Source organism: Pristiophorus japonicus, unplaced genomic scaffold, assembly GCF_044704955.1.
Source record: "Pristiophorus japonicus isolate sPriJap1 unplaced genomic scaffold, sPriJap1.hap1 HAP1_SCAFFOLD_253, whole genome shotgun sequence".
NCBI classification, from domain to species: domain Eukaryota; kingdom Metazoa; phylum Chordata; class Chondrichthyes; family Pristiophoridae; genus Pristiophorus; species Pristiophorus japonicus.
In genome coordinates this window covers 702,076-729,567 of record NW_027252263.1, presented here as the reverse complement: position 1 = coordinate 729,567, position 27,492 = coordinate 702,076, and the positions used below count along the sequence as shown (strand labels likewise).

Genomic DNA, 27,492 nt, shown 5'->3' with positions numbered 1-27,492 from the left:
ATCATGCAGGGACACACGGGGCATCACGCAGAAACACACTGGGCATCAGGCAGTAATACACGGGGTATCACAAAGTAACACACGGGATGTCACGCAGTGACACACGGGATATCACGCAGTGACACACGGAATATCAAGCAGTGACACACGGAATATCACGCAGTCACACGCGGGGTATCTCACATTAACACACGGGTTATCACGCTGTAACACACGAGATATCACGCCATAACACACGGGATATCACACAGTAACACACAAGATATCACGCAGTAACACACAGGATATCACACGGTAACACATGGGATATCACTCATTAACACACGGGATATCACGCAATTACACACGGGATATCACACAGTAACAAACGAGATTTCACGCAGTAACACATGGGATATCAGGCAGGGACACACGGGATATCACGCATCATCACACGGGATATCACGCAGCGACACACGGGAAATCACGCAGCGACACACAGGGTATCACGCAGTAACACACGGGTTATCATGCAGTAACACAAGGGGTATCACGCTGTGACAGAGACGGGGTATCACGCCGTAACACACGGGATATCACGCAGTGACATACGGGATATCACGCAGTGACACACGGGGCATCACGCAGTAACACACAGGATATCACGCAGTGACACTCGGGATATCACGCAGTAACACACGGGGTATCACACAGAATCACACGGTGTATCACGCAGGATCACACAGGGTATCATGCAGTGACACCCGGGGTACCACGCAGGGACACGCGGGGCGTCACGCAGGGACACGCGGGATATCATGCAGGGACAGGAACACACGGGGTATCACGCAGCGACACACGGGGTATCACGCAGCGAGACACGTTGTACCATGCAGTGACACACGGGGATTCACGCAGGTACACACGGGGTATCACGCAGCGAGACACGTTGTACCATGCAGTGACACACGGGGTATCACGCAGGGACACACGGGGTATCACGCAGTAGCACAGGGGGCATCATGCAGTAGCACACGGGATATCACGCAGTGACACACGGGATATCACGTAGTGACACACGGGATATCACACAGTAACACACGGGATATCACACAGTAACACACAGGATAGCACGTCATAACACACGGGATATCACGCAGTAACGCACGGCGTATCGCACAGTAACACACGGGATATCACACAGTAACACACGGGATATCACACATTAACACACGGTATCACACAGTAACACACGGGATGTCACACATGAACCCACAGGATATCATACAGTGACACACGGGATATCACACAGGAACACACAGGATATCACACAGTAACACACGGGATATCACACAGTAACACACGGGATTTCACGCAGTAACACACGGGATATCAGTCAGTAACACAAAGGATAGGCAGGAACACACGGGGTATTAAGCAGTGACACACGGGGTATCACGCAGGGACAAACTGGACATCATGCAGGAACACACGGGATATCATGCAGGAACACACGGGATATCACGCAGGAACAGACAGGGTATCACGCAGCGACACAAGGGATATCACGCAGCGACACAAGGGATATCACGCAGCGACACGCGGTGTATCACGCAGTGACACACGGGGTATCACGCAGTAACACACGAGGTATCGCACAGTAACACACGAGGTATCGCACAGTAACACAAAGGATATCACACAGTAATACACGGGATATAACACAGTAACACACGGGATATCACACATTAACACACGGTATCACACAGTAACACACGGGATATCACCCAGGAACCCACAGGATATCATACAGTAACACACAGGATATCAGTCTGTAACACACGGGATATCAGGCAGGAACACACGGGATATCAGTCAGTAACACACGGGATATCACGCAGTGACACACGGGGTATCATGCAGGGACACACGGGGCATCACACAAGAACACACTGGACATCACGCAGTAACACACGGGGTATCACAAAGTAACACACGGGGTATCACGCTGTAACACACGGGATATCACGCCATAACACACGGGATATCACACAGTAACACACAAGATATCACGCAGTAACACACGGGATATCACACAGTAACACACGGGGTATCACGCAGTAACACACGGGATACCACGCAGCAATACACAGGATATCACACAGTAACAGACAGGATATCACACAGTAACACACGGAATATCACACAGTAACACACGAGATATCACACACAGTACCACATGGCATATCACAGTAACACACGGGAAATCACGCAATAACACACGGGATATCACACAGTAACACACGGGATATCACGCCGTAACACACGGGATTTCACACAGAAACACATGGGATATCACTCATTAACACACGGGAGATCACACAGGAACACACAGGATATCACATAGTAACACACGAGATTTCACGCAGTAACACACGGGATATCAGGCAGGGACACACAGGATATCACACATCATCACACGGGGTATCACGCAGTAACACACGGGTTATCATGCAGTAACACAAGGGGTTAAAACAGTGACAGAGACGGGGTATCACGCCGTAACACACGGGATATCATGCAGTGACATACGGGATATCACGCAGTGACACACGGGGCATCACGCAGGAATACACTGGGCATCATGCAGTAACACAGGGGATATCACGCAGTGACACTCGGGGTATCACGCAGTAACACACGGGGTATCACGCAGGATCACACGGGGTGTCACGCAGGGACACGCGGGATATCACAGGGACAGCAACACACGGGATATCACGCAGCGACACACGGAGTATCACGCAGCGACACACGGTGTATCACGCAGTGACACAAGGGGTATCACGCAGCGACATTCGGGGTATCACGCAGCGAGACACGGGGTATCACGCAGGGACACACGGGATATAACACAGTAACACACGGGATATCACACGTTAACACACAGTATCACACAGTAACACACGGGATATCACCCAGGAACCCACAGGATATCATACAGTAACACACGGGATATCAGTCTGTAACACACGGGATATCAGGCAGGAACACACGGGATATCAGTCAGTAACACACGGGATATCACGCAGTGACACACGGGGTATCATGCAGGGACACACGGGGCATCACGCAAGAACACACTGGACATCACGCAGTAACACACGGGGTATCACAAAGTAACACACGGGATGTCACGCAGTGACACACGGGATATCATGCAGTGACACACGGAATATCAGGCAGTGACACACGGAATATCACGCAGTCACACGCGGGGTATCTCGCATTAACACACGGGGTATCATGCTGTAACACACGGGATATCACGCCATAACACACGGGATATCACAGTAACACACAAGATATCACGCAGTAACACACGGGATATCACACAGTAACACACGGGGTATCACGCAGTAACACACGGGATATCACGCAGCAATACACAGGATATCACACAGTAGCAGACAGGATATCACACAGTAACACATAGGGTATCACACAGCAACAACGGGATATCACACAGTAACACACGGAATATCACACAGTAACACACGGGATATCACACAGTAACACACGGAATATCACACAGTAACACACGAGATATCACACACAGTACCACATGGCATATCACACAATAACACATGGGATATCACACAGTAACACACAGGATATCACACAGTAACACACGAGATATCACACACAGTACCACATGGCATATCACACAATAACACACGGAATATCACACAGTAACACACGAGATATCACACACAGTACCACATGGCATATCACACAATAACACATGGGATATCACACAGTAACACACAGGATATCACACAGTAACACACGGAATATCACACAGTAACACACGAGATATCACACACAGTACCACATGGCATATCACACAGTAACACACGGGATATCACACAGTAACACACGGAATATCACACAGTAACACACGAGATATCACACACAGTACCACATGGCATATCACACAATAACACATGGGATATCACATAGTAACACACGAGATTTCACGCAGTAACACACGGGATATCAGGCAGGGACACACGGCATATCACGCATCATCACACGGGGTATCACGCAGTAACACATGGGTTATCATGCAGTAACACAAGGGGTATCACGCAGTGACAGAGACGGGGTATCACGCCGTAACACACGGGATATCATGCAGTGACATACGGGATATCACGCAGTGACACACGGGGCATCACGCAGGAATACACTGGGAATCACGCAGTAACACAGGGGATATCACGCAGTGACACTCGGGGTACCACGCAGGGTCACGCGGGGTGTCACGCAGCGACACACGGGTTATCATGCAGTAACACAAGGGGTATCACGCAGTGACAGAGACGGGGTATCACGCCGTAACACACGGGATATCATGCAGTGACATACGGGATATCACGCAGTGACACACGGGGCATCACGCAGGAATACACTGGGAATCACGCAGTAACACAGGGGATATCACGCAGTGACACTCGGGGTACCACGCAGGGTCACGCGGGGTGTCACGCAGCGACACACGGGGTATCACGCAGTGACACACGGGGTATCACGCAGCGACACACGGTGTATCACGCAGTGACACACGGGATATCACGCAGCGACACACGGGGTATCACGCAGCGACACACGGTGTATCACGCAGCGACACACGGTGTATCACGCAGTGAAACACGGGGTATCACGCAGGGACAAACTGGACATCATGCAGGAACACACGGGACATCATGCAGGAACACACGGGATATCATGCAGGAACACACAGGATATCACGCAGCGACACACGGGGTATCACGCAGGGACACACGGGTATCACGCAGCGACACACGGTGTATCACGCAGTGACACACGGGGTATCACGCAGGGACACACGGGGTATCACGCAGGGACACACGGGGTATCACGCAGGGACACACGGGGTATCACGCAGTGACACACGGGTATCACGCAGTGACAGACGGGGTATCACGCAGTGACACACGGGGTATCACGCAGGGACACACGGGGTATCACGCAGTGACACACGGGTATCACGCAGTGACAGACGGGGTATCACGCAGTGACACACGGGGTATCACGCAGGGACACACGGGGTATCACGCAGTGACACACGGGTATCACGCAGTGACAGACGGGATTTCACGCAGGGACACACGGGATATCACGTAGTGACACACGGGATATCACACAGTAACACAGGATATCACACAGTGACACACGGGTTATCACGTAGTGACACACGGGATATCACACAGTAACACACAGGATAGCACGCCATAACACACGGGATATCACGCAGTAACGCACGGCGTATCGCACAGTAACACACAGGATATCACACAGTAACACACAGGATATCACACAGTAACACACGGGATATCACACAGTAACACACAGGATATCACACAGTAACACACGGGATATCACACAGTAACACACGGGATATCACACATTAACACACGGGATATCACACAGTAACACACGGGATATCACACATTAACACACGGGATATCACACAGGAACCCACAGGATATCATACAGTAACACACGGGACATCACACAGTAACACACAGGATATCAGTCAGTAACACAAGGGATATCAGGCAGGAACACACCGAGTATTACGCAGTGACACACGGGGTGTCACGCAGTGACACACGGGTATCACGCAGTGACACACGGATATCACGCAGGGACACACGGGGTATCACGCAGGGACACACGGGATATCACGCAGCGACACACGGGGTATCACGCAGGGACACACGGGGTATCACGCAGGGACAAACTGGACATCATGCAGGAACACACGGGATATCATGCAGGAACACACGGGATATCACGCAGCGACACAAGGGATATCACGCAGGGACACACGGGGTATCACGCAGGGACACACGGGATATCACGCAGCGACACACGGGGTATCACGCAGGGACACACGGGGTATCACGCAGGGACACACGGGGTATCACGCAGTGACACACGGGTATCACGCAGTGACACACGGGTATCACGCAGTGACACACGGATATCACGCAGGGACACACGGGGTATCACGCAGTAGCACAGGGGGCATCATGCAGTAGCACACGGGGTATCACGCAGTGGCACACGGGCTATCATGCAGTGACACACGGGATATCACGTAGTGACACACGGGATATCACACAGTAACACACGGAATATCACACAGTAACACACGGGATATCACGCAATAACACACAGGATATCAGACAGTAACACACAGGATAGCATGTCATAACACACGGGATATCACGCAGTAACACACAGGATATCACACAGTAACACACGGGATATCACAGAGTAACACACGGGATATCACGCCATAATACACGGGATATCACGCAGTAACACACGAGGTATTGCACAGTAACACAAAGGATATCACACAGTAACACACGGGATATCACACAGTAACATACGGGATATCACACATTAACACTCGGTATCACACAGTAACACACGGGATATCACCCAGGAACCCACAGGATATCATACAGTAACACACGGGATATCAGTCTGTAACACACGGGATATCACGCAGTGACACAAGGAATATCAGGCAGTGACACACGGAATATCACGCAGTCACACGCGGGGTATCTCGCATTAACACCCGGGGTATCACGCTGTAACACACGGGATATCACGCCATAACACACGGGATATCACACAGTAACACACAAGATATCACGCAGTAACACACGGGATATCACACAGTAACACACGGGGTATCACGCAGTAACACACGGGGTATCACGCAGTAACACACGGGGTATCACGCAGTAACACACGGGATATCACGCAGCAATACACAGGATATCACACAGTAACACACAGGATATCACACAGTAACACACAGGATATCAAACAGTAACACACGGAATATCACACAGTAACACACGAGATATCACACACAGTACCACATGGCATATCACACAGTAACACACGAGATATCACACACAATAACACACGGGATATCACGCAATAACACATGGGATTTCACACAGTAACACACGGGATATCACGCCATAACACACGGGATTTCACACAGTAACACATGGGATATCACACAGTAACACACAGGGTATCACACAGTAACACACAGGATATCACACAGGAACACACAGGATATCGCACAGTAACACACGGGATATCACACAGTAACACACGGGGTATCACGCAGTAACACACGGGGTATCACGCAGTAACACACGGGGTATCACGCAGTAACACACGGGATATCACGCAGCAATACACAGGATATCACACAGTAACACACAGGATATCACACAGTAACACACAGGATATCAAACAGTAACACACGGAATATCACACAGTAACACACGAGATATCACACACAGTACCACATGGCATATCACACAGTAACACACGAGATATCACACACAATAACACACGGGATATCACGCAATAACACATGGGATTTCACACAGTAACACACGGGATATCACGCCATAACACACGGGATTTCACACAGTAACACATGGGATATCACACAGTAACACACAGGGTATCACACAGTAACACACAGGATATCACACAGGAACACACAGGATATCGCACAGTAACACACAGGATATCGCACAGTAACACACGAGATTTCATGCAGTAACACACAGGATATCAGGCAGGGACACACGGGATATCACGCATCATCACACGGGATATCACGCAGCGACACACAGGGTATCACGCAGTAACACACGGGTTATCATGCAGTAACACAAGGGGTATCACGCAGTGACAGAGACGGGGTATCATGCCGTAACACACGGGATATCACGCAGTGACATACGGGATATCACGCAGTGACACACGGGGCATCACGCAGGAACACACTGGGCATCACGCAGTAACACACGGGATATCATGCAGTGACACTCGGGGTATCACGCAGTAACACACGGGGTATCACGCAGGATCACACGGGGTATCATGCAGTGACACCCGGGGTATCACGCAGGGACACGCGGGGTGTCACGCAGGGACACGCAGGATATCACGCAGGGACAGCAACACACGGGGTATCACGCAGCGACACACGGGATATCACGCAGCGACACTCGGGGTATCACGCAGTGACACACGGGTATCACGCAGTGACATACGGGATATCACGCAGTGACACACGGGGTATCACGCAGGGACACACGGGGCATCACGCAGTAGCACAGAGGGCATCATGCAGTAGCACACGGGTTATCACGCAGTGACACACGGGATATCACGTAGTGACACACGGGATATCACACAGTAACACACAGGATATCACACAGTAACACACAGGATAGCACACAGTAACACACGGGATATCACACATTAACACACGGTATCACACAGTAACACACGGGATATCACACAGGAACCCACAGGATATCATACAGTAACACACGGGATATCACACAGGAACACACGGGATTTCACGCAGTAACACACGGGATATCAGTCAGTAACACACGCGATATCAGGCAGGAACACACGGGGTATTACGCAGTGACACACGGGGTATCACGCAGGGACAAACTGGACATCATGTAGGAACACACGGGATATCACGCAGGAACACACGGGATATCACGCAGCGACACAAGGGATATCACGCAGTGACACACAGGATAGCATGCAGTGACACACGGGTTATCACGCAGTAACACAAGGGGTATCACGCAGTGACAGAGATGGGGTATCACGCAGTAACACACGGGATTTCACGCAGTGACATACGGGATATCACGCAGTGACACACGGGGTATCACGCAGGGACACACGGGGCATCAAGCAGGAACACACTAGGCATCATGCAGTAACACACAGGGCATCACGCAGGAACACACGGTGTATCACAAAGTAACACACGGGATGTCACGCAGTGACACACCGAATATCAGGCAGTGACACACAGAATATCATGCAGTCACACGCGGGGTATCTCGCATTAACACACGGGGTATCAACTAATAGTTAATCAAAACTATTAAATACAAACATATCATATCTAACTTGGACCATTTCCCATACGTCGGGAGCCTCTTTTCAACGACAGCAGATATTGACGATGAGATCCAACACTGCCTCCAGTGCGCCAGTGCAGCCTTCGGCTGCCTGAGGGAAAGTGTTTGAAGACCAGGCCCTCAAACCTGCCCCTAAGCTCGTGGTCTACAGGGCTGTAGTGATACCCGCCCTCCTGTATGGCTCAGAGACATGGACCATGTACAGTAGACACCTCAAGTCGCTGGAGAAATTTCACCAACGATGTCTCCGCAAGATCCTGCAAATCCCCTGGGAGGACAGACGCACCAACGTTAGTGTCCTCGACCAGGCCAACATCCCCAGCATCGAAGCACTGACCACACTCGACCAGCTCCGCTGGGCAGGCCACATTGTTCACATGCCAGGCACGAGACTCCCAAAGCAAGCGCTCTACTCGGAACTTGCCCATGGCATTACTTTTTGCAGTTTTTATAAACGACCTGGGCTCGGTTGTAGGAAGCAGCATTATAAAGTTTGCAGATGAAACCAAACTTGGCAAAGTAGTAGATAGTGATGGGGAAAGTTATAGGCTTCAGACTGACATGGACAGTATGGTGAAATGGGCAGAAGCATGGCATAAGAACATAAGAACATAAGAACATAAGAATTAGGAACAGGAGTAGGCCATCTAGCCCCTCAAGCCTGCTCCGCCATTCAATAAGATCATGGCTGATCTGGCCGTGGACTCAGCTCCACTTACCCGCCCGCTCCCCGTAACCCTTAATTCCCTTATTGCTTAAAAATTTATCTGTCTGTGACTTGAATACATTCAATGAGCTAGCCTCAACTGCTTCCTTGGGCAGAGAATTCCACAGATTCACAACCCTCTGGGAGAAGAAATTCCCTCTCAACTCGGTTTTAAATTGGCTCCCCCGTATTTTGAGGCTGTGCCCCCTAGTTCTAGTCTCCCCGACCAGTGGAAACAACCTCTCTGCCTCTATCTTGTCTATCCCTTTCATGATTTTAAATGTTTCTATAAGATCACCCCTCATCCTTCTGAACTCCAACGAGTAAAGACCCAGTCTACTCAATCTATCATCATAAGGTAACCCCCTTATCTCCGGAATCAGCCTAGTGAATCGTCTCTGTACCCCCTCCAAAGCCAGTATATCCTTCCTTAAGTAAGGTGACCAAAACTGCACACAGTACTCCAGGTGCGGCCTCACCAATACCCTATACAGTTGCAGAAGGACCTCCCTGCTTTTGTACTCCATCCCTCTCGCAATGAAGGCCAACATTCCATTCGCCTTCCTGATTACCTGCTGCACCTGCAAACTAACTTTTTGGGATTCATGCACAAGGACCCCCAGGTCCCTCTGCACCGCAGCATGTTGAAATTTCTCCCCATTCAAATAATATTCCCTTTTACTGTTTTTTTTCCCAAGGTGGATGACCTCACACTTTCCGACATTGTATTCCATCTGCCAATCTTAGCCCATTCGCTTAACCTATCCAAATCTCCTTGCAGCCTCTCTGAGTCCTCTACACAACCCGCTTTCCCACTAATCTTAGTGTCATCTGCAAATTTTGTTACACTACACTCTGTCCCCTCTTCCAGGTCATCCATGTATATTGTAAACAGTTGTGGTCCCAGTACTGATCCCTGTGGCACACCACTAACCACTGATTTCCAACCCGAAAAGGACCCATTTATCCCGACTCTCTGCTTTCTGTTGGCCAGCCAATTCTCTATCCATGCTAATACATTTCCTCTGACTCCGCATACCTTTATCTTCTGCAGTAACCTTTTGTGTGGCACCTTATCGAATGCCTTTTGAAAATCTAAATACACCACATCCATCGGTACACCTCTATCTACCATGCTCGTTATATCCTCAAAGAATTCCAGTAAGTTAGTTAAACATGATTTCCCTTTCATGAATCCATGCTGCGTCTGCTTGATTGCACTATTCCTATCTAGATGTCCCGCTATTTCTTCCTTAATGATAGTTTCAAGCATTTTCCCCACTACAGATGTTAAACTAACCGGCCTATAGTTACCTGCCTTTTGCCTGCCCCCTTTTTTAAACGTTACATTAGCTGCTCTCCAATCCGCTGGTACCTCCCCAGAGTCCAGAGAATTTTGGTCGATTATAACAAATGCATCTGCTATAACTTCCGCCATCTCTTTTAATACCCTGAGATGCATTTCATCAGGACCAGGGGACTTGTGTACCTTCAGTCCCATTAGTCTGTCCAGCACTACCCCCCTAGTGATAGTGATCATCTCACGGTCCTCCCTTCCCACATTCCTATGACCAGCAATTTTTGGCATGGTTTTTGTGTCTTCCACTGTGAAGACGGAAGCAAAATAATTGTTTAAGGTCTCAGCCATTTCCACATTTCCCATTATTAAATCCCCCTTCTCATCTTCTAAGGGACCAACATTTACTTTAGTCACTCTTTTCCGTTTTATATATCTGTAAAAGCTTTTACTATCTGTTTTTATGTTTTGCGCAATTTTACCTTCGTAATCTATCTTCCCTTTCTTTATTGCTTTTTTAGTCATTCTTTGCTGTTGCTTAAAATCTTCCCAATCTTCTAGTTTCCCACTAACCTTGGCCACCTTATACGCATTGGTCTTTGATTTGATACTTTCCTTTATTTCCTTGGTTATCCACGGCTGGTTATCTCTTCTCTTGCCGCCCTTCTTTTTCACTGGAATATATTTTTGTTGCGCATTATGAAAGAGCTCCTTAAAAGTCCTCCATTGTTCCTCAATTGTGCCACCGTTTAGTCCTTGTTTCCAGTCCACTTTAGCCAACTCTGCCCTCATCCCACTGTAGACCCCTTTGTTTAAGCATAGTACGCTCGTTTCTGACACAACTTCCTCATCCTCAATCTGTATTACAAATTCAACCATATTGTGATCACTCATTCTGAGAGGATCTTTTACAAGGGGATTGTTTATTTTTCCTATCTCGTTACACAGGACCAGATCCAAAATGGCTTGCTCCCTTGTAGGCTCTGATCCATACTGTTCTAAGAAACAATCCCGTGTGCATTCTATGAATTCCTCCTCCAGGCTACCCTGTGCGATTTGATGTGACCAATCGATATGTAGGTTAAAATCCCCCATAACTACTGCCGTTCCTTTTTCACATGCCTCCATTATTCCCTTGATTATTGCCCGCCCCACCATGAAGTTATTATTTGGGGGCCTATAAACTATGGCGACCAGTGACCTTTTTCCCCTTACTATCTCTAATCTCCACCCACAATGATTCAACATTTTGTTCATTAGAACCAATATCGTCTCTCACAACTGCCCTGATATCATCCTTTATTAACAGAGCTACCCCACCTCCCTTCCCTTCCTGCCTATCTTTCCGAATCGTCAGATACCCCTGTATGTTTAATTCCCAGTCCTGGCCACCTTGCAACCATGTCTCTGTGATGACCACCAAATCATACCCATTTGTAATGATTTATGCCGTCAACTCATTTACTTTATTTCTAATGCTGTGTGCATTTAGGTAGAGTGTATTCATCCTAGTTTTTAAACCATGATTTTTAGTTTTTACCCCTCCTGCAGCCCTTTTATATTCAGTGGCCCTTTTTGTTTCTTGCCTTTGGTTTCTCTGCCCTCCACTTTTACTCATCTCTTTCCTGTCTTTTGTTTTTGTCTCCTTTTTGTTTCCCTCTGTCTCCCTGCATTGGTTCCCATCCCCCTGCCATATTAGTTTAACTCCTCACCAACAGCACGAGCAAACACTCCCCCTAGGACATTGGCAGATAGAGTTGAATGCGGAGAATTGTGAAGTGATGCACTTGATGTCCATACACACAAATCCTTAAAGGTGGCAGGGCAAGTGGTTAAAAAGCATACGGGTTACTTGGGTTTATTCATCGAGGCACAGAATATAAAAGCAGAGAGATCATTCTGGTACTTTATAAATCACGAGAGTATTGTGGACAGTTCTGGGCACCAAACTTCAAGAGAGATGTAAAGGCCCCAGAAAGGGTCCAGAGGAGGTTTACCAGGGCTGTCACCAGGGATCAGGAGAGGTCAGAAAAGTTAGGACTATTCTCCTTGGAGCAAAGAAGGTTAAGAGGTGACCTAATAGAGGTTTTAAAGGTGATGGGCCAGACTTTCTATAAAGGCCCTCAATGCCCGATTGCCCGCTGAGGAAAACCACTAACATTCGGCAAAAAACCTGGCGAGAATTTCCATTTTTATGTTTAAAATAAGTAAAACTAATCGCCCGGTAAGAAAATGGGCATTGCACACTCATTATCGGCAGTTTTCTTGGTGGGTAAGGGGAAAGTTAGTACCATGGGCGATTGTTACCGGAATGGATGGTAAGTACTAAAATTTAGTTCGAGGCTGCAGTTGGGCCTAGGGAGGGGGGAAAACTTAAAAAAAAATTTTCATTAAAGTAAAAACGTACAAAGCATTCCCAAGACAGTTTTAACCCTAATCGCCAATTTTAAATTTTAAAGAAATAATTAAAGAACCTTTAACTGGCCTTTGTTTGCAGGGCCCCCCTTACCGCTCTGTTTAAGCAGCTTTTACTGGGCGGGTCTCTTGACGATCTGGACCTCCGCAGTTGAGGCCAAACTTACGCCCTGGCTGTTGTTCTCGCTGTTGCATGCGGGCGGTCTGGTCCCGGTGGACGACTTCAGATGTGGGCGATAATGTTCAAAAACTTACCTGGAAACTCTTGCCGGGCAGAAAACCAGTGATAACGCCGAGAAAATCTCCGACAATGAAGCCAAAAGTCTGGCCCTATGATTCTAAGCTCCAAAACTGTCATGCACTGGGTGCATCTCCAACACTGCATGGAGCGACTCCGCCACTCTGGGTCTCAGTCTGTCCAGGCTCTGCCACCACAACCGTTGAGCCCTTCCCTCAGTTTTGGCTGGGTGTCAGCAGAGGTCACTCTGGGCAGCCCTGGGTTCCACTCTGTCTGACTTGTACCAGTGGGAGTGCCTTTATGTTTTAACCACAATTTTCTTATGTTGATAGAAACATAGAAATTTACAGCGCAGAAGGAGGCCATTTCTGCCCATAGTGTCCACGCCGGCCGACAAAGAGCCACACGGCCCTTGGTCAGCAGCCCTGAAGGTTACATATAAACCTATGAGCAATGATGAAAAGGCAAAGAGCACCCAGCCCAACCAGTCCACCTCACCACAACTGCGACACCCCTTATACTAAAACATTCTACACTCCACCCCAACCGGAGCCACGTGATCTCAAAGAGAGCTAGGATCTAAATTAAAAAGTAGGACCTCAAAAGTAGTAATCTCAGGATTGCTACCAGTGCCACGTGCTAGTCAGAGTAGGAATCGCAGGATAGCTCAGATGAATACGTGGCTTGAGGAGTGGTACATAAGGGAGGGATTCAAATTCCTGGGACATTGGAACCGGTTCTGGGGGAGGTGGGACCAGTACAAACCGGATGATCTACACCTGGGCAGGAGTCCTAGGGGGAGTGTTTGCTAGTGCTGTTTGGGAGGAGGTAAACTAATATGGCAGGGGGATGGGAACCTATGCAGGGAGACAGAGGGAAGTAGAATGGGGGCAGAAGCAAAAGATAGAAAGAAGAAACGTAAAACTGGAGGGCAGAGAAACCTAAGGCAAAAAGCAAAAAGGGCCACATTACACCAAAATTCTAAAAGGGAAAAGTGTGTTAGAAAGACAAACTTGAGGGCTCTGTGCCTCAATGCGAGGAGTATTCGGTATAAGGTGGGCGAATTAACTGCGCAGATAGCAGTTAACGGGTATGGTGTAATTGGCATCACGGAGACATGGCTCCAGGGTCACCTAGGCTGGGAACTCAACATCCAGGGGTATTCAACATTTAGGAAGGATAGACAGAAAGGAAAAGGGGGTGAGGTAGCGTTGTTGGTTAAAGAGGAGATTAATGCAATAGTAAGAAAGGACATTAGCTTGGATGATGTGTAATTGGTATGGGTAGAGCTACGGAATATCAAGGAGCAGAAAACGCTAGTGGGAGTTGTGTACAGACCACCAAACAGTAGTAGTAAGGTTGGGGACAGCATCAAACAAGAAATTAGGGATGCATGCAATAAAGGTACAGCAGTTATCACGGGTGACTTTAATCGACATATTGATTGTGCTAACCAAACTGGTAGCAATACGGTGGAGGAGGATTTCCTTGAGTGTATTAGGGATGGTTTTCTAGACCAATATGTCGAGGAACCAACTAGGGAGTTGGCCATCCTAGACTGGGTGATGTGTAATGAGAAGGGACTAATTAACAATCTTGTTGTGCGAGGCCCCTTGGGGAATAGTGACCATAAGATGGTAGAATTCTTTATTAAGATGGAGAGTGACACAGTTCATTCAGAAATTAGGGTCCTGAACTTAAGGAAAGGTAACTTCGATGGTTTGAGGCGTGAATTGGCTAGAATAGACTAGTAAATGATACTTAAAGGGTTGATGGTGGATAGGCAATGGCAAACATTTAAGGGTCACATGAATGAACTTCAGCAATTGTACATCCCTGTTGGAGTAAAAATAAAACGGGGAAGGTGGCTCAACCGTGGCTAACGAGGGAAATTAAGGATAGTGTTAAATCCAAGGAAGAGGCATATAAATTGGCAGAAAAAGCAGCAAACCTGAGGACTGGGAGAAATTTAGAATACAGCAGAGGAGGACAAAGGGTTTAATTAGGAGGGGGAAAATAGAGTATGAGAGTAAGCTTGCCAGGAACATAAAAACTGACTGCAAAAGCTTCTAAAGATATGTGAAGAGAAAAAGATTAGTGAAGACAAGCATAGGTCCCTTGCTGGTAGTTTCATGTGAATTTATAATGGGGAACAAACAAATGGCAGACCAATTGAACAAATACTTTGGTTCTGTCTTCACAAAGGAAGACACAAATAACCTTCCGGACGCACTAGGGGACCGAGGGTCTAGTGAGAAGGAGGAACTGAAGGATATCCTTATTAGGCGGGAAATTGTGTTAGGGGGAAATTGATGGGAATGAAGGCCGATAAATCCCCGGGGCCTGATAGTCTGCATCACAGAGTACTTAAGGAAGTGGCCCTAGAAATAGTGGATGCATTGGTGATCATTTTCCAACAATCTATCGACTCTGGATCAGTTCCTATGGACTGGAGGGTAGCTAATGTAACACCACTTTTTAAAAAGGGAGGGAGAGAGAAAGCGGGTAATTATAGACCGGTTAGCCTGATATCAGTAGTGGGGAAAATGTTGGAATCAATCATTAAGGATGAAATAGAAGCGCATTTGGAAAGCAGTGACAGGATCGGTCCAAGTCAGCATGGATTTATGAAAGGGAAATCATGCTTGACAAAACTTCTGGAATTTTTTGAGGATGTAACTAGCAGAGTGGACAAGGGAGAACCAGTGGATGTGGTATATTTGGACTTTCAAAAGGCTTTTGACAAGGTCCCACACAAGAGATTGGTGTACAAAATCAAAGCACATGGTATTGGGGGTAATATACTGATGAGGATAGAGAACTGGTTGGCAGACAGGAAGCAGAGAGTCGGGATAAACGGGTCATTTTCAGAATGGCAGGCAGTGACTAGTGGAGTGCCGCAGGGCTCAGTGCTGGGACCCCAGCTCTTTACAATATACATCAATGATTTAGATGACGGAATTGAGTGTAATATCTCCAAGTTTGCAAATGACACTAAACTAGGTGGCGGAGTGAGCTGTGAGGGGGACGCTAGGAGGCTGCAGGGTGACTTGGACAGGTTAGGTGAGTGGGCAAATGCATGGCAGATGCAGTATAATGTGGATAAATGTGAGGTTATCCACTTTGGGGGCAAAAACGCGAAGACAGAATATTATCTGAATGGCGGCTGATTAGGAAAAGGGGAGGTGCAATGAGACCTGGGTGTCATGGTACATCAGTTATTGAAAGTTGGCATGCAGGTACAGCAGGCGGTGAAGGCAAATGGTATGTTGGCCTTCATAGCTAGGGGATTTGAGTATAGGAGCAGGGAGGTTTTACTGCAGTTGTACAGGGCCTTGGTGAGGCCACACCTGGAATATTGTGTTCAGTTTTGGTCTCCTAATCTGAGGAAGAATGTTTTTGCTATTGAGGGAGTGCACCGAAGGTTCACCAGACTGATTCCAGGGATGGCAGGACTGACATATGAGGAGAGACTTGATCAACTGGGCCTTTATACTTTGGAGTTTAGAAGGATGAGAGTGGATCTCATGGAAACATATAAGATTCTGACGGGACGGGACAGGTTAGATGCAGGTAGATTGTTCCCGATATTGGGGAAGTCCAGAACCAGGGGACACAGTCTAAGGATAAGGGGTAGGCCATTTAGGACTGAGATGAGGAGAAACTTCTTCACTCAGAGAGTTGTTAACCTGTGGAATTCCCTGCCGCAGAGAGTTATTGATGTCAGTTCATTGGGAATTAGATATGGTCCTTACGGCTAAAGGGATCAAGGGGTATAGAGAGAAAGCAGGAAAGGGGTACTGAGGGAATGATCAGCCATGATCTTTTTGAATGGTGGTGCAGGCTCGAAGGGCCGAATGGCCTACTCCTGCACCTATTTTCTATGTTTTCTGGGAGAGGCAAAAATCAGATAAAAACCCAGGCCAATTTAGAGGGGGAAAAAATCTAGGAAAATTTCTCTGCGACCCATCCAGGTGATCGACACTAGTCCAGGAGATCCCCCTGGCCGTAATCGATTCGCTGCAGTACTTACCATTGTGTCTGCACTGGCCAACAAGAGATTATCCAGTCTAATACCAATTACCAGCTCTAGGTACGTAACCCTGCAGGTTACTGCACTTTAAGTGCCCATCCAACCATCTCTTAAATGTGATGAGGGTTTCTGCATCCACCACTCTTCCAGACAGCGAGTTCCAGATCCCCACAACCCTCTGCGTAAAGAAGCCCCCCTCAAATCCCCTCTAAACCTTCCACCAACCACCTTAAAACTATGTCCCCTCGTGATAGCCCCTTTCACCAATGAAAATATAGCCTTACTATCCACTATGTCCAGAACCCTCAATATTTTGTACACCTCAATGAGGTCTCCTCTCAACCTCCTCTGTTCCAATGAGAACAAACCCAGCCTATCCAATCTGTCCTCATAACTAAGATTCTCTATTCCAGGCAGCATCCTAGTAAATCTCCTCTGCGCCCTCTCTAGTGCGATCACATTGTTCCTATAATACGGCGACCAGAACTTCACGCAGTACTCCAGCTGTGGCCTAACCAAAGTATTATACAATTTAAGCATAACCTCCCTGCTCTTGTATTCTATGCCTCAGCCAATGTTAAATTGTCCAGTTTCGGTGGGGCTAGCTTTCCCTGCTGCCCCTCCTCAGACCAAAATCTTTCTCTAGGTTTGCATTGTAAAGAGTTTATTTTTAAACTTTCAATTCTGTAGTCTTTGGGCATACCACTCTGCCTCCAGTGGCCCCTCTCTTCAGTTACTCTTCAGCCTGTTGCTTCATTCACCCTTGCATCACCATCCCAGTCTCGGGTCTGCTTCCACCAGGCCCAGTCTGTCCTGATCCCCTACATATGGCCTCCATCCTTGTCCTGCTCACGGACTTACCTTGATCACTGGCTCCACCATCAGCGTCTCACTGCCCCCTCGCTCCGCTTCTGTTCTCCCTATGACTCAATCCACCATCTCCTCCCACTTTGCTCATACGGCTAGAAGAATGCAAATCACTGAACAATATTTTTATTTATAGTGCAATAAGCATTTTAAAGAACAAATTGAGGGCTTTAGAGTTAATGAACTAACAGAAGGAGCTGGAGAAGTGAGTACTATTGGGTGAAACTGTCCTGATGGTCTCGGAGAGGGTTGTGTCAGTGTTGGGAAATGTGAGCAGTTCACAGTAACTGCGACAGGACCATTGCTCTCTACTCCCGTCTAGTGGCAACATCCAGTATTGTCCCAATAAATAAAACTAAAACTGCACCAACTAATAGTTAATCAAAACTATTAATTACAAATATATCATATCTAACTTGGACCATTTTCCATACCTTGGGAGCCTCTTTTCATGAAGAGCAGATATTGACGACGAGATCCAACACCGTCTCCAGTGCGCCAGTGCAGCCTTCGACCGCCTGAGGAAAAGTGTTTGAAGACTAGGCCCTCAAACCAGCCCCCAAGTTCATGGTCTACAGGGCTGTAGTAATACCCATCCTCCTGTATGGCTCAGAGACATGGACCATGGAGCAATACCACCAACGATGTCTCCGCAAGATCCTACAAATCCCCTGGGAGGACAGACGCACCAACGTTAGTGTCCTCGACCAGGCCAACATCCCCAGCATTGAAGCACTGACCACACTTGATCACTTCTGCTGGGCAGGCCACATTGTTCACATGCCAGACACGAGACTCCCAAAGCAAGCGCTCTACTCGGAACTCGTCCACGGCAAACGAGCCAAATGTGGGCAGAGGAAACGTTGCAAGGACACCCTCAAAGCCTCCCTGATGAAGTGCAACATCCCCACCGACACCTGCAAGTCCCTGGCCAAAGACCGCCCTAAGTGGAGGAAGTGTATCCAGGAGGGCGCCGAGAGCATGCAGATAACAAGCTCAGGCAGCGGAAAGAGCATGCGGCAAACCAGACTCCCCACCCCTTCCCTCAATGACTATCTGTCCCACGTGTGACAGGGACTGTGGCTCTCATATTGGACTGTTCAGTCACCTAAGGATCCATTTTTAGAGTGGAAGCAAGTCTGAGGAAGGACGTTCTTGCGATTGAGGGAGTGCAGCGAAGGTTCACCAGACTGATTCCAGGGATGGCCGGGCTGTCATATGAGGAGAGACTGGATCAACTGGGCCTTTATACACTGGAGTTTAGAAGAATGAGAGGGGATCTCATAGAAACATATAAAATTCTGACGGGACTGGACAGGTTAGATGCAGGAAGAAAGTTCCCGATGTTGGGGAAGTCCAGAACCAGGAGACACAGTCTTAGGATAAGGGGTAGGCCATTTAGGACTGAGATGAGGAGAAACTTCTTCACTCAGAGAGTTGTTAACCTGTGGAATTCCCTGCTGCAGAGAGTTGTTGAGACCAGTTCATTGGATATATTCAAGAGGGAGTTAGATGTGGCCCTTATGGCTAAAGGGATCAAGGGGTATGGAGAGAAAGCAGGAAAGGGGTACTGAGGGAATGATCAGCCATGATCTTATTGAATGGCGGTGCAGGCTCGAAGGGCCGAATGGCCTACTCCTGCACCTATTTTCTATGTTTCTATGTTTCCTCGATTCCGAGGGACTGCCTATGATGATGATGATTTCATTTATAGTGCAATAAGCATTTTAAAGAACAAATTGAGGGCTTTAGAGTTAATGAACTAACAGAAGGAGCTGGAGAAGTGAGTACTATTGGGTGAAACTGTCCTGATGGTCTCGGAGAGGGTTGTGTCAGTGTTGGGAAATGTGAGCAGTTCACAGTAACTGCGACAGGACCATTGCTCTCTACTCCCGTCTAGTGGCAACATCCAGTATTGTCCCAATAAATAAAACTAAAACTGCACCAACTAATAGTTAATCAAAACTATTAATTACAAATGTATCATATCTAACTACACTACAAAATATGCACAGTTCCTTTTCTGGTTACCACTGCATTTATCCAACATTGGCCCAGAAATCCCGGTTTTTCCTTCCGTTCGACTGGAATAAAAGCATAGAAAATAGGAGCAGTCGTCGGCTATTTGGCCCACCGTTCAATATGATCATGGGCTGATCCTCTATCTCAACACCATATTCCCGCTTTCCCCCCATACCCCTTGATGCATTTTGTATCTAGAAATCTACCTATATTCAGTGACTGGCCTCCACAGCCTTCTGTGGTAGAGAATTCCACAGGTTCACCACCCTCTGAGTGAAAACATTTCTCCTCATCTCCGTCCTAAATTCCCTACCCCGCATCCTGAGACTGTGACCCCTTGTTCTAGATTTCCCAGCCCCGGGGAAATATCCTCCCCACATCCAGTCTGTCCAACCCAGTCAGAGTTTTATACGTTTCAGTGAGATCCCCTCTCATTCTTCTAAACTCTAGTGAATACAGGCCCAGTCGACCCAATCTCTCCTCGTACGGCAGTCCTGCCATCCCAGGAATCAGTCTGGTGAACCTTCGCTGCTCTCCCTCTATGGCAAGTATATCCTTCCTTAGGTAAGGAGACCCAAACTGCACAATACTCCAGGTGGGGTCTCACCAAGGCCCTGTATAACTGGAGTAACTGCGCACCTACCTGTTCCTGCTGCGCTCACGCGAGTTCCCGGTCCCGAGGCCTCCCCTGACTGCACATCGCAGTGCGTGCATGTCAGGACACGTGCTGTGCAGTGCTGGAGTCACATGGCTCTGGGCAGCCAATCAGGTACAGTATATTCTCATTCACAATAATGGCAACTCCGTAAGTTGGTATTATTATATCTCCCCAACACTAATAACCAATAATAAAAGATAGAAAAAATGCACAACATACTTTTATTCATTTAAATTAAAGTTATTTACGTATTTTAAAAATATGTATTTTTCCGATTTTTAAAAAAGTTAAAAAAATTATGGTTTAAAATAAAGGTTACCGTAGTGGGGAGGGTTTTTAAACAATAACGTGTGTCTTTAAAATTTTATTTAACAATGCTTTTGTGTGTTTTAAAACAGTCGGCTATCTGCCTGCTTCTATCAGGTGCGTGAGTTTTGAGCACATTTGGCGGGTAAGATATGGATAAATCTACAAGTGTCCTTGCTCCCGATCTGCGGAGGATCTGTCAAGCCAGAAACTTGACAGATTGGAAAAGCCGGTTTTCAGCACATGCGCATTGTGCGCCAAAAAACGGCTTTTCCAATGCCTTCCCGGTCCGTAGACACTATGTACAGACCCGGGGAGGCCAGCATTTCTGGGCCAATAACTTTGGTCTTCTAATGTTTGCTGACAATTGCAGCACGACCAATCCAGAATGTTATTTTCATGGCTTCTCACTGTTTATTTCAATATACGGATCCGGTTTGTGATGGTGCAGTTTTCCTGATCCTGTTCCTCACGGTTTATTTTGATCCTCTGAGGCAGTCCCTCGGAGTCGAGGATGACTTGCTTCCACACAAAAAATGAGTTATCAGGTAACTGATGAGTCCGATGCGTGAACTACAGTCTCTATCACAGAGCGGTGGAAGATGCCTGTGTGTGAATTCTTTTAACGTGGGGTGGCTGTTGCACACGGGCTTGACAGCATGTCATCGAGAAGCAGGCGGCTGATGGTGATGAACTTTTGAGGGCTGAATTTGAGGAGAATGCTCCACAATCCCTCACAGTTGACAGTGTCGAAGGCCTTTGTGAGGTCAAAGGCCATGTACAGGGATTGGTGCTGTTCCCTGCATTTCTCTTGGATTTGCCGCATGGTGAAGATCATGTCCATTGTGACTCTGGGAGGAGCTCTTCAGCCACTGGGAGAAGGCGATTGACGAGGATTCTTGCGATGACTTTCCCTGTGGCAGATAGCAGGGAAACTCCTCCAATTACCGCAATCGACTTGTCGCCTTTCTTGAAGAGGGTCACGATTACCGTGTCTCTGAGATGCTCTCTTCCTTGCAGATAAGTGAAATGAAATCATATATTTGCACCAATAGTGCTTCTCCACCATGTTTTAGTGCTTTGGCGGGGATTCCATCTACCCCTGAGGCCTTGTTGTACTACAGTTGTCGGATGACCTTTTCTACCTCATGCCGGGCTGGGGTTGTGCCGAGATGGTGGTGGGTAGCATGCTGCGGGATGGAGTTGAGGACACTCGCGTCGAAGTCACAGTCTCGGTTAAGGAGATCTTCGAAGTGCTCCTTCCAGCGGGCACTGACTGCCTCTCTGTCCTTGATGAATACCTCTCCATTCTTGGCCAGCTGTGGGGCAGGCCTTGAGTGCTTGGGCCGTACGTAGTCTTGACTGTGCTGAAGAATCCTCGCACGTCATGGTTGTCAGCTAGTTGCTGGATCTCCTGCTCTTTCTGCACCCTCCCTCTGTTCTTTAGGTCGCAAGTGTTTTGTTGGACCCTGGCCTTCAGATGCTGTAGAGCTGCTTTCTTGCTCTCGAGTTGTGTTGCTGTTTCCAGTCCAAGAATGCCTTGCGCTTGCGGCTTATTAGCTCCTAGATCTGCTGCTCGTTCTCATCGAACCAGTCTTGGTGTTTCCTGGTCGAGTGACTGAACGTCTCTTCACAGGTGCTGATTATGAACGCCTTGAGGGCGGACCAGGTGCTGTGGACACTCTGTGTGTCTGGGAGTCGTCAAGTTGGCAGTGAGGCGCTGGCTGAATAGAGCTTTCTTAGCAGGGTCTTTGAGTGCTCCAGCGTTGATTTTCCTGCAGCATTGTTTCTGTTGCCGCCACTGTTTTGGGACTACATTGATGGAGATGACAGAGCGGATTAGATGGTGGTCCGTCCAGCAGTCGTCAGCTCCTGTCATGGCGCGGGTGATGCGCACGTCCTTGTGGTCCCTCGCTCAGACTAGCAGATGCCAGTGTTTGGAGCGAGGGTGTGGCCATGATGCCTTGTACTTGTCCCTCTGTCGGAACAAGGTGTTGGTTATGACAAGGCCGTGCTCTCGGCATTTTGTCAGGAGCAGGGTACCGTTGGAGTAGGTTTTCCCTGCCCCCTCTCTGCCGATCATGCCTCCCCAGAGGTCTGTGTCCTTACCGACCCTGGCGTTGAAGTCGCTGAGGAGGATCAGCTTGTTGCCTGTTGGGACTCGGGACAGGGATTGTTCGGGACTGGAGTAGAATTCCTCTTTGCTTCCAGTGTTGGGGTGTATGCCCTGAAGACCGTAGCACACTGGTTCCAGGCTAGGGTGAGCCGAAGAATCATGAGGCATTCGTTTATCCCGCAAGGGGAGTCTCAGACAGCCAGCTAACTAATTTTTTATGGCAAAGCCGACCCCATGGAGGCGGTGTGCATCTTCTGGTTTACCTTTCCAGAAAGTGGTGTAACCACCACCTTGTTCTTTGAGCTGGCCTTCCCCTGCCTGCCGGCTCTCGCTTAGGGCGGCGATGTCGATGTCAAGTCGTCTCAGTTCTCGGGCAATGATAGCGGTGCGGCGTTCCGGCCTGTCGCTGTTAGGGTTGTCCATGAGGGTCCTGAACTTCATTTGAAGGGTGGAAGATGCCAGTGCGTGAATTCTTTTAATGGAGGGTGGGCATTGCACACCAGCTACCACATGGGCTTGACAGAGCAAGGTCTTGGTCCAGTGGCAAGGGGGTCCAAGACCACTGGAGACCAGGCTCCACTGCATGGGCCTAGTACACTCACACACACATACTCCTACTGTCCTTCTCCCTCCTTCCAGCAGGTCCTCTCTCCTGGGTTTCATAGGGTGCAGTGTAGGCCTCCTGACCTTGCTGTTGGCCCGTGCTGCACCTTCCCGGGGCCTCAACCGTGCTGTTGGTCTATGCTGTGCCACTCCTGGGCCCCGACCTCACTCCTGGGCCCCGACCTCACTCCTGGGCCTCGATCTCACTCCTGGGTCTCAGCCTCACTCCTGGGTCTCAGCCTCACTCCTGGGCCCCGACCTCACTCCTGGGTCTCAGCCTCACTCCTGGGTCCTGACCTCACTCCTGGGACCTGACCTCACTCCTGGGCCTCGATCTCACTCCTGGGTCTCAGCCTCACTCCTGGGTCTCAGCCTCACTCCTGGGTCTCAGCCTCACTCCTGGGTCTCAGCCTCACTCCTGGGCCCCGACCTCACTCCTGGGTCTCAGCCTCACTCCTGGGTCCTGACCTCACTCCTGGGACCTGACCTCACTCCTGGGCCTCGATCTCACTCCTGGGTCTCAGCCTCACTCCTGGGTCTCAGCCTCACTCCTGGGTCTCAGCCTCACTCCTGGGTCTCGACCTCACTCCTGGGACCTGACCTCACTCCTGGGCCCCGACCCCACTCCTGGGTCTCAGCCTCACTCCTGGGTCCTGACCTCACTCCTGGGACCTGACCTCACTCCTGGGCCTCGATCTCACTCCTGGGTCTCAGCCTCACTCCTGGGTCTCAGCCTCACTCCTGGGTCTCAGCCTCACTCCTGGGTCTCGACCTCACTCCTGGGACCTGACCTCACTCCTGGGACCTGACCTCACTCCTGGGCCTCGATCTCACTCCTGGGTCTCAGCCTCACTCCTGGGTCTCAGCCTCACTCCTGGGTCTCAGCCTCACTCCTGGGCCCCGACCTCACTCCTGGGCCTCGATCTCACTCCTGGGTCTCAGCCTCACTCCTGGGCTCCGACCTCACTCCTGGGTCCTGACCTCACTCCAAGGTCTCAGCCTCACTCCTGGCCCCGACCTCACTCCTGGGCCTCGATCTCACTCCTGGGTCTCAGCCTCACTCCTGGGACCTGACCTCACTCCTGGGCCTCGATCTCACTCCTGGGTCTCAGCCTCACTCCTGGGCTCCGACCTCACTCCTGGGTCCTGACCTCACTCCTGGGCCCCGACCTCACTCCTGGGACCTGACCTCACTCCTGGGTCTCAGCCTCACTCCTGGGCTCCGACCTCACTCCTGGGTCCTGACCTCACTCCAAGGTCTCAGCCTCACTCCTGGGCTCCGACCTCACTCCTGGGTCCCGACCTCACTCCTGGGTCTCAGCCTCACTCCTGGGCCCCGACCTCACTCCTGGGCCCCGACCTCACTCCTGGGACCTGACCTTACTCCTGGGACCTGACCTCACTCCTGGGCCCCGACCTCACTCCTGGGACCTGACCTCACTCCTGGGTCTCAGCCTCACTCCTGGGTCCTGACCTCACTCCTGGGTCCCGACCTCACTCCTGGGACCTGACCTCACTCCTGGGACCTGACCTCACTCCTGGGCCTCGACCTCACTCCTGGGCCTCGACCTCACTCCTGGGCCTCGACCTCACTCCTGGGACCTGACCTCACTCCTGGCCCCTGACCTCACTCCTGGGCCCCGACCTCACTCCTGGGCCCCGACCTCACTCCTGGGACCTGACCTCACTCCTGGGTCTCGACCTCACTCCTGGGCCTCGACCTCACTCCTGGGACCTGACCTCACTCCTGGGACCTGACCTCACTCCTGGGTCTCAGGCTCACTCCTGGGTCCTGACCTCACTCCTGGGTCCCGACCTCACTCCTGGGTCTCAGCCTCACTCCTGGGCTCCGACCTCACTCCTGGGTCTCAGCCTCACTCCTGGGCCCCGACCTCACTCCTGGGCCCCGACCTCACTCCTGGGACCTGACCTCACTCCTGGAACCTGACCTCACTCCTGGGACCTGACCTCACTCCTGGGCCCCGACCTCACTCCTGGGCTCCAACATCACTCCTGGGCCCTGACCTCACTCCTGGGCCTCGACCTCACTCCTGGGACCTGACCTCACTCCTGGGACCTGACCTCACTCCTGGCCCCTGACCTCACTCCTGGGCCCCGACCTCACTCCTGGGCCCCGACCTCACTCCTGGGACCTAACCTCACTCCTGGGACCTGACCTCACTCCTGGGTCTCGACCTCACTCCTGGGACCTGACCTCACTCCTGGGTCTCGACCTCACTCCTGGGCCTCGACCTCACTCCTGGGACCTGACCTCACTCCTGGGACCTGACCTCACTCCTGGCCCCTGACCTCACTCCTGGGACCTGACCTCACTCCTGGGCCCCGACCTCACTCCTGGTTCTCGACCTCACTCCTGGGCCCCGAACTCACTCCTGGGCCCCGACCTCACTCCTGGGCTCCGACCTCACTCCTGGGCCCCGACCTCACTCCTGGGCCCTGACCTCACTCCTGGGTCTCAGCCTCACTCCTGGGCCCCGACCTCACTCCTGGGTCTCAGCCTCACTCCTGGGCCCCGACCTCACTCCTGGGACCTGACCTCACTCCTGGGTCTCAGCCTCACTCCTGGGCCCCGACCTCACTCCTGGGTCTCAGCCTCACTCCTGGGCCCTGACCTCACTCCTGGGCCCTGACCTCACTCCTGGGCCCCGACCTCACTCCTGGGTCTCAGCCTCACTCCTGGGCCCTGACCTCACTCCTGGGACCTGACCTCACTCCTGGGTCTCGGCCTCACTCCTGGGCCCTGACCTCACTCCTGGGCCCTGACCTCACTCCTGGGCCCTGACCTCACTCCTGGGCCCCGATCTCACTCCTGGGACCTGACCTCACTCCTGGGTCTCAGCCTCACTCCTGGGCCTCGATCTCACTCCTGGGTCTCAGCCTCACTCCTGGGCCCTGACCTCACTCGTGGGCCCCGACCTCACTCGTGGGCCCTGACCTCACTCCTGGGCCCCGACCTCACTCCTGGGCCCTGACCTCACTCCTGGGTCCTGACCTCACTCCTGGGACCTGACCTCACTCCTGGGACCTGACCTCACTCCTGGGTCCTGACCTCACTCCTGGGACCTGACCTCACTCCTGGGCCCTGACCTCACTCCTGGGACCTGACCTCACTCCTGGGCCCCGACTTCACTCC

The 27,492-nt window shown here is 50.1% G+C and overlaps 1 protein-coding gene across 1 annotated transcript in view; it reads right to left on the bottom strand.

Moving 5' to 3' along the window:
* LOC139247067 (cell surface glycoprotein 1-like) overlaps window positions 1-24,158 on the bottom strand; it is a 47,615-nt gene extending 23,457 nt beyond the window's left edge. The window contains exon 1 of the mRNA XM_070871483.1: window positions 23,999-24,158. Within this exon, the coding sequence (XP_070727584.1) occupies window positions 23,999-24,158 (160 nt within the window). The remainder of the gene's footprint in view (window positions 1-23,998) is intronic.
* Window positions 24,159-27,492: the final 3,334 nt, after the last annotated feature.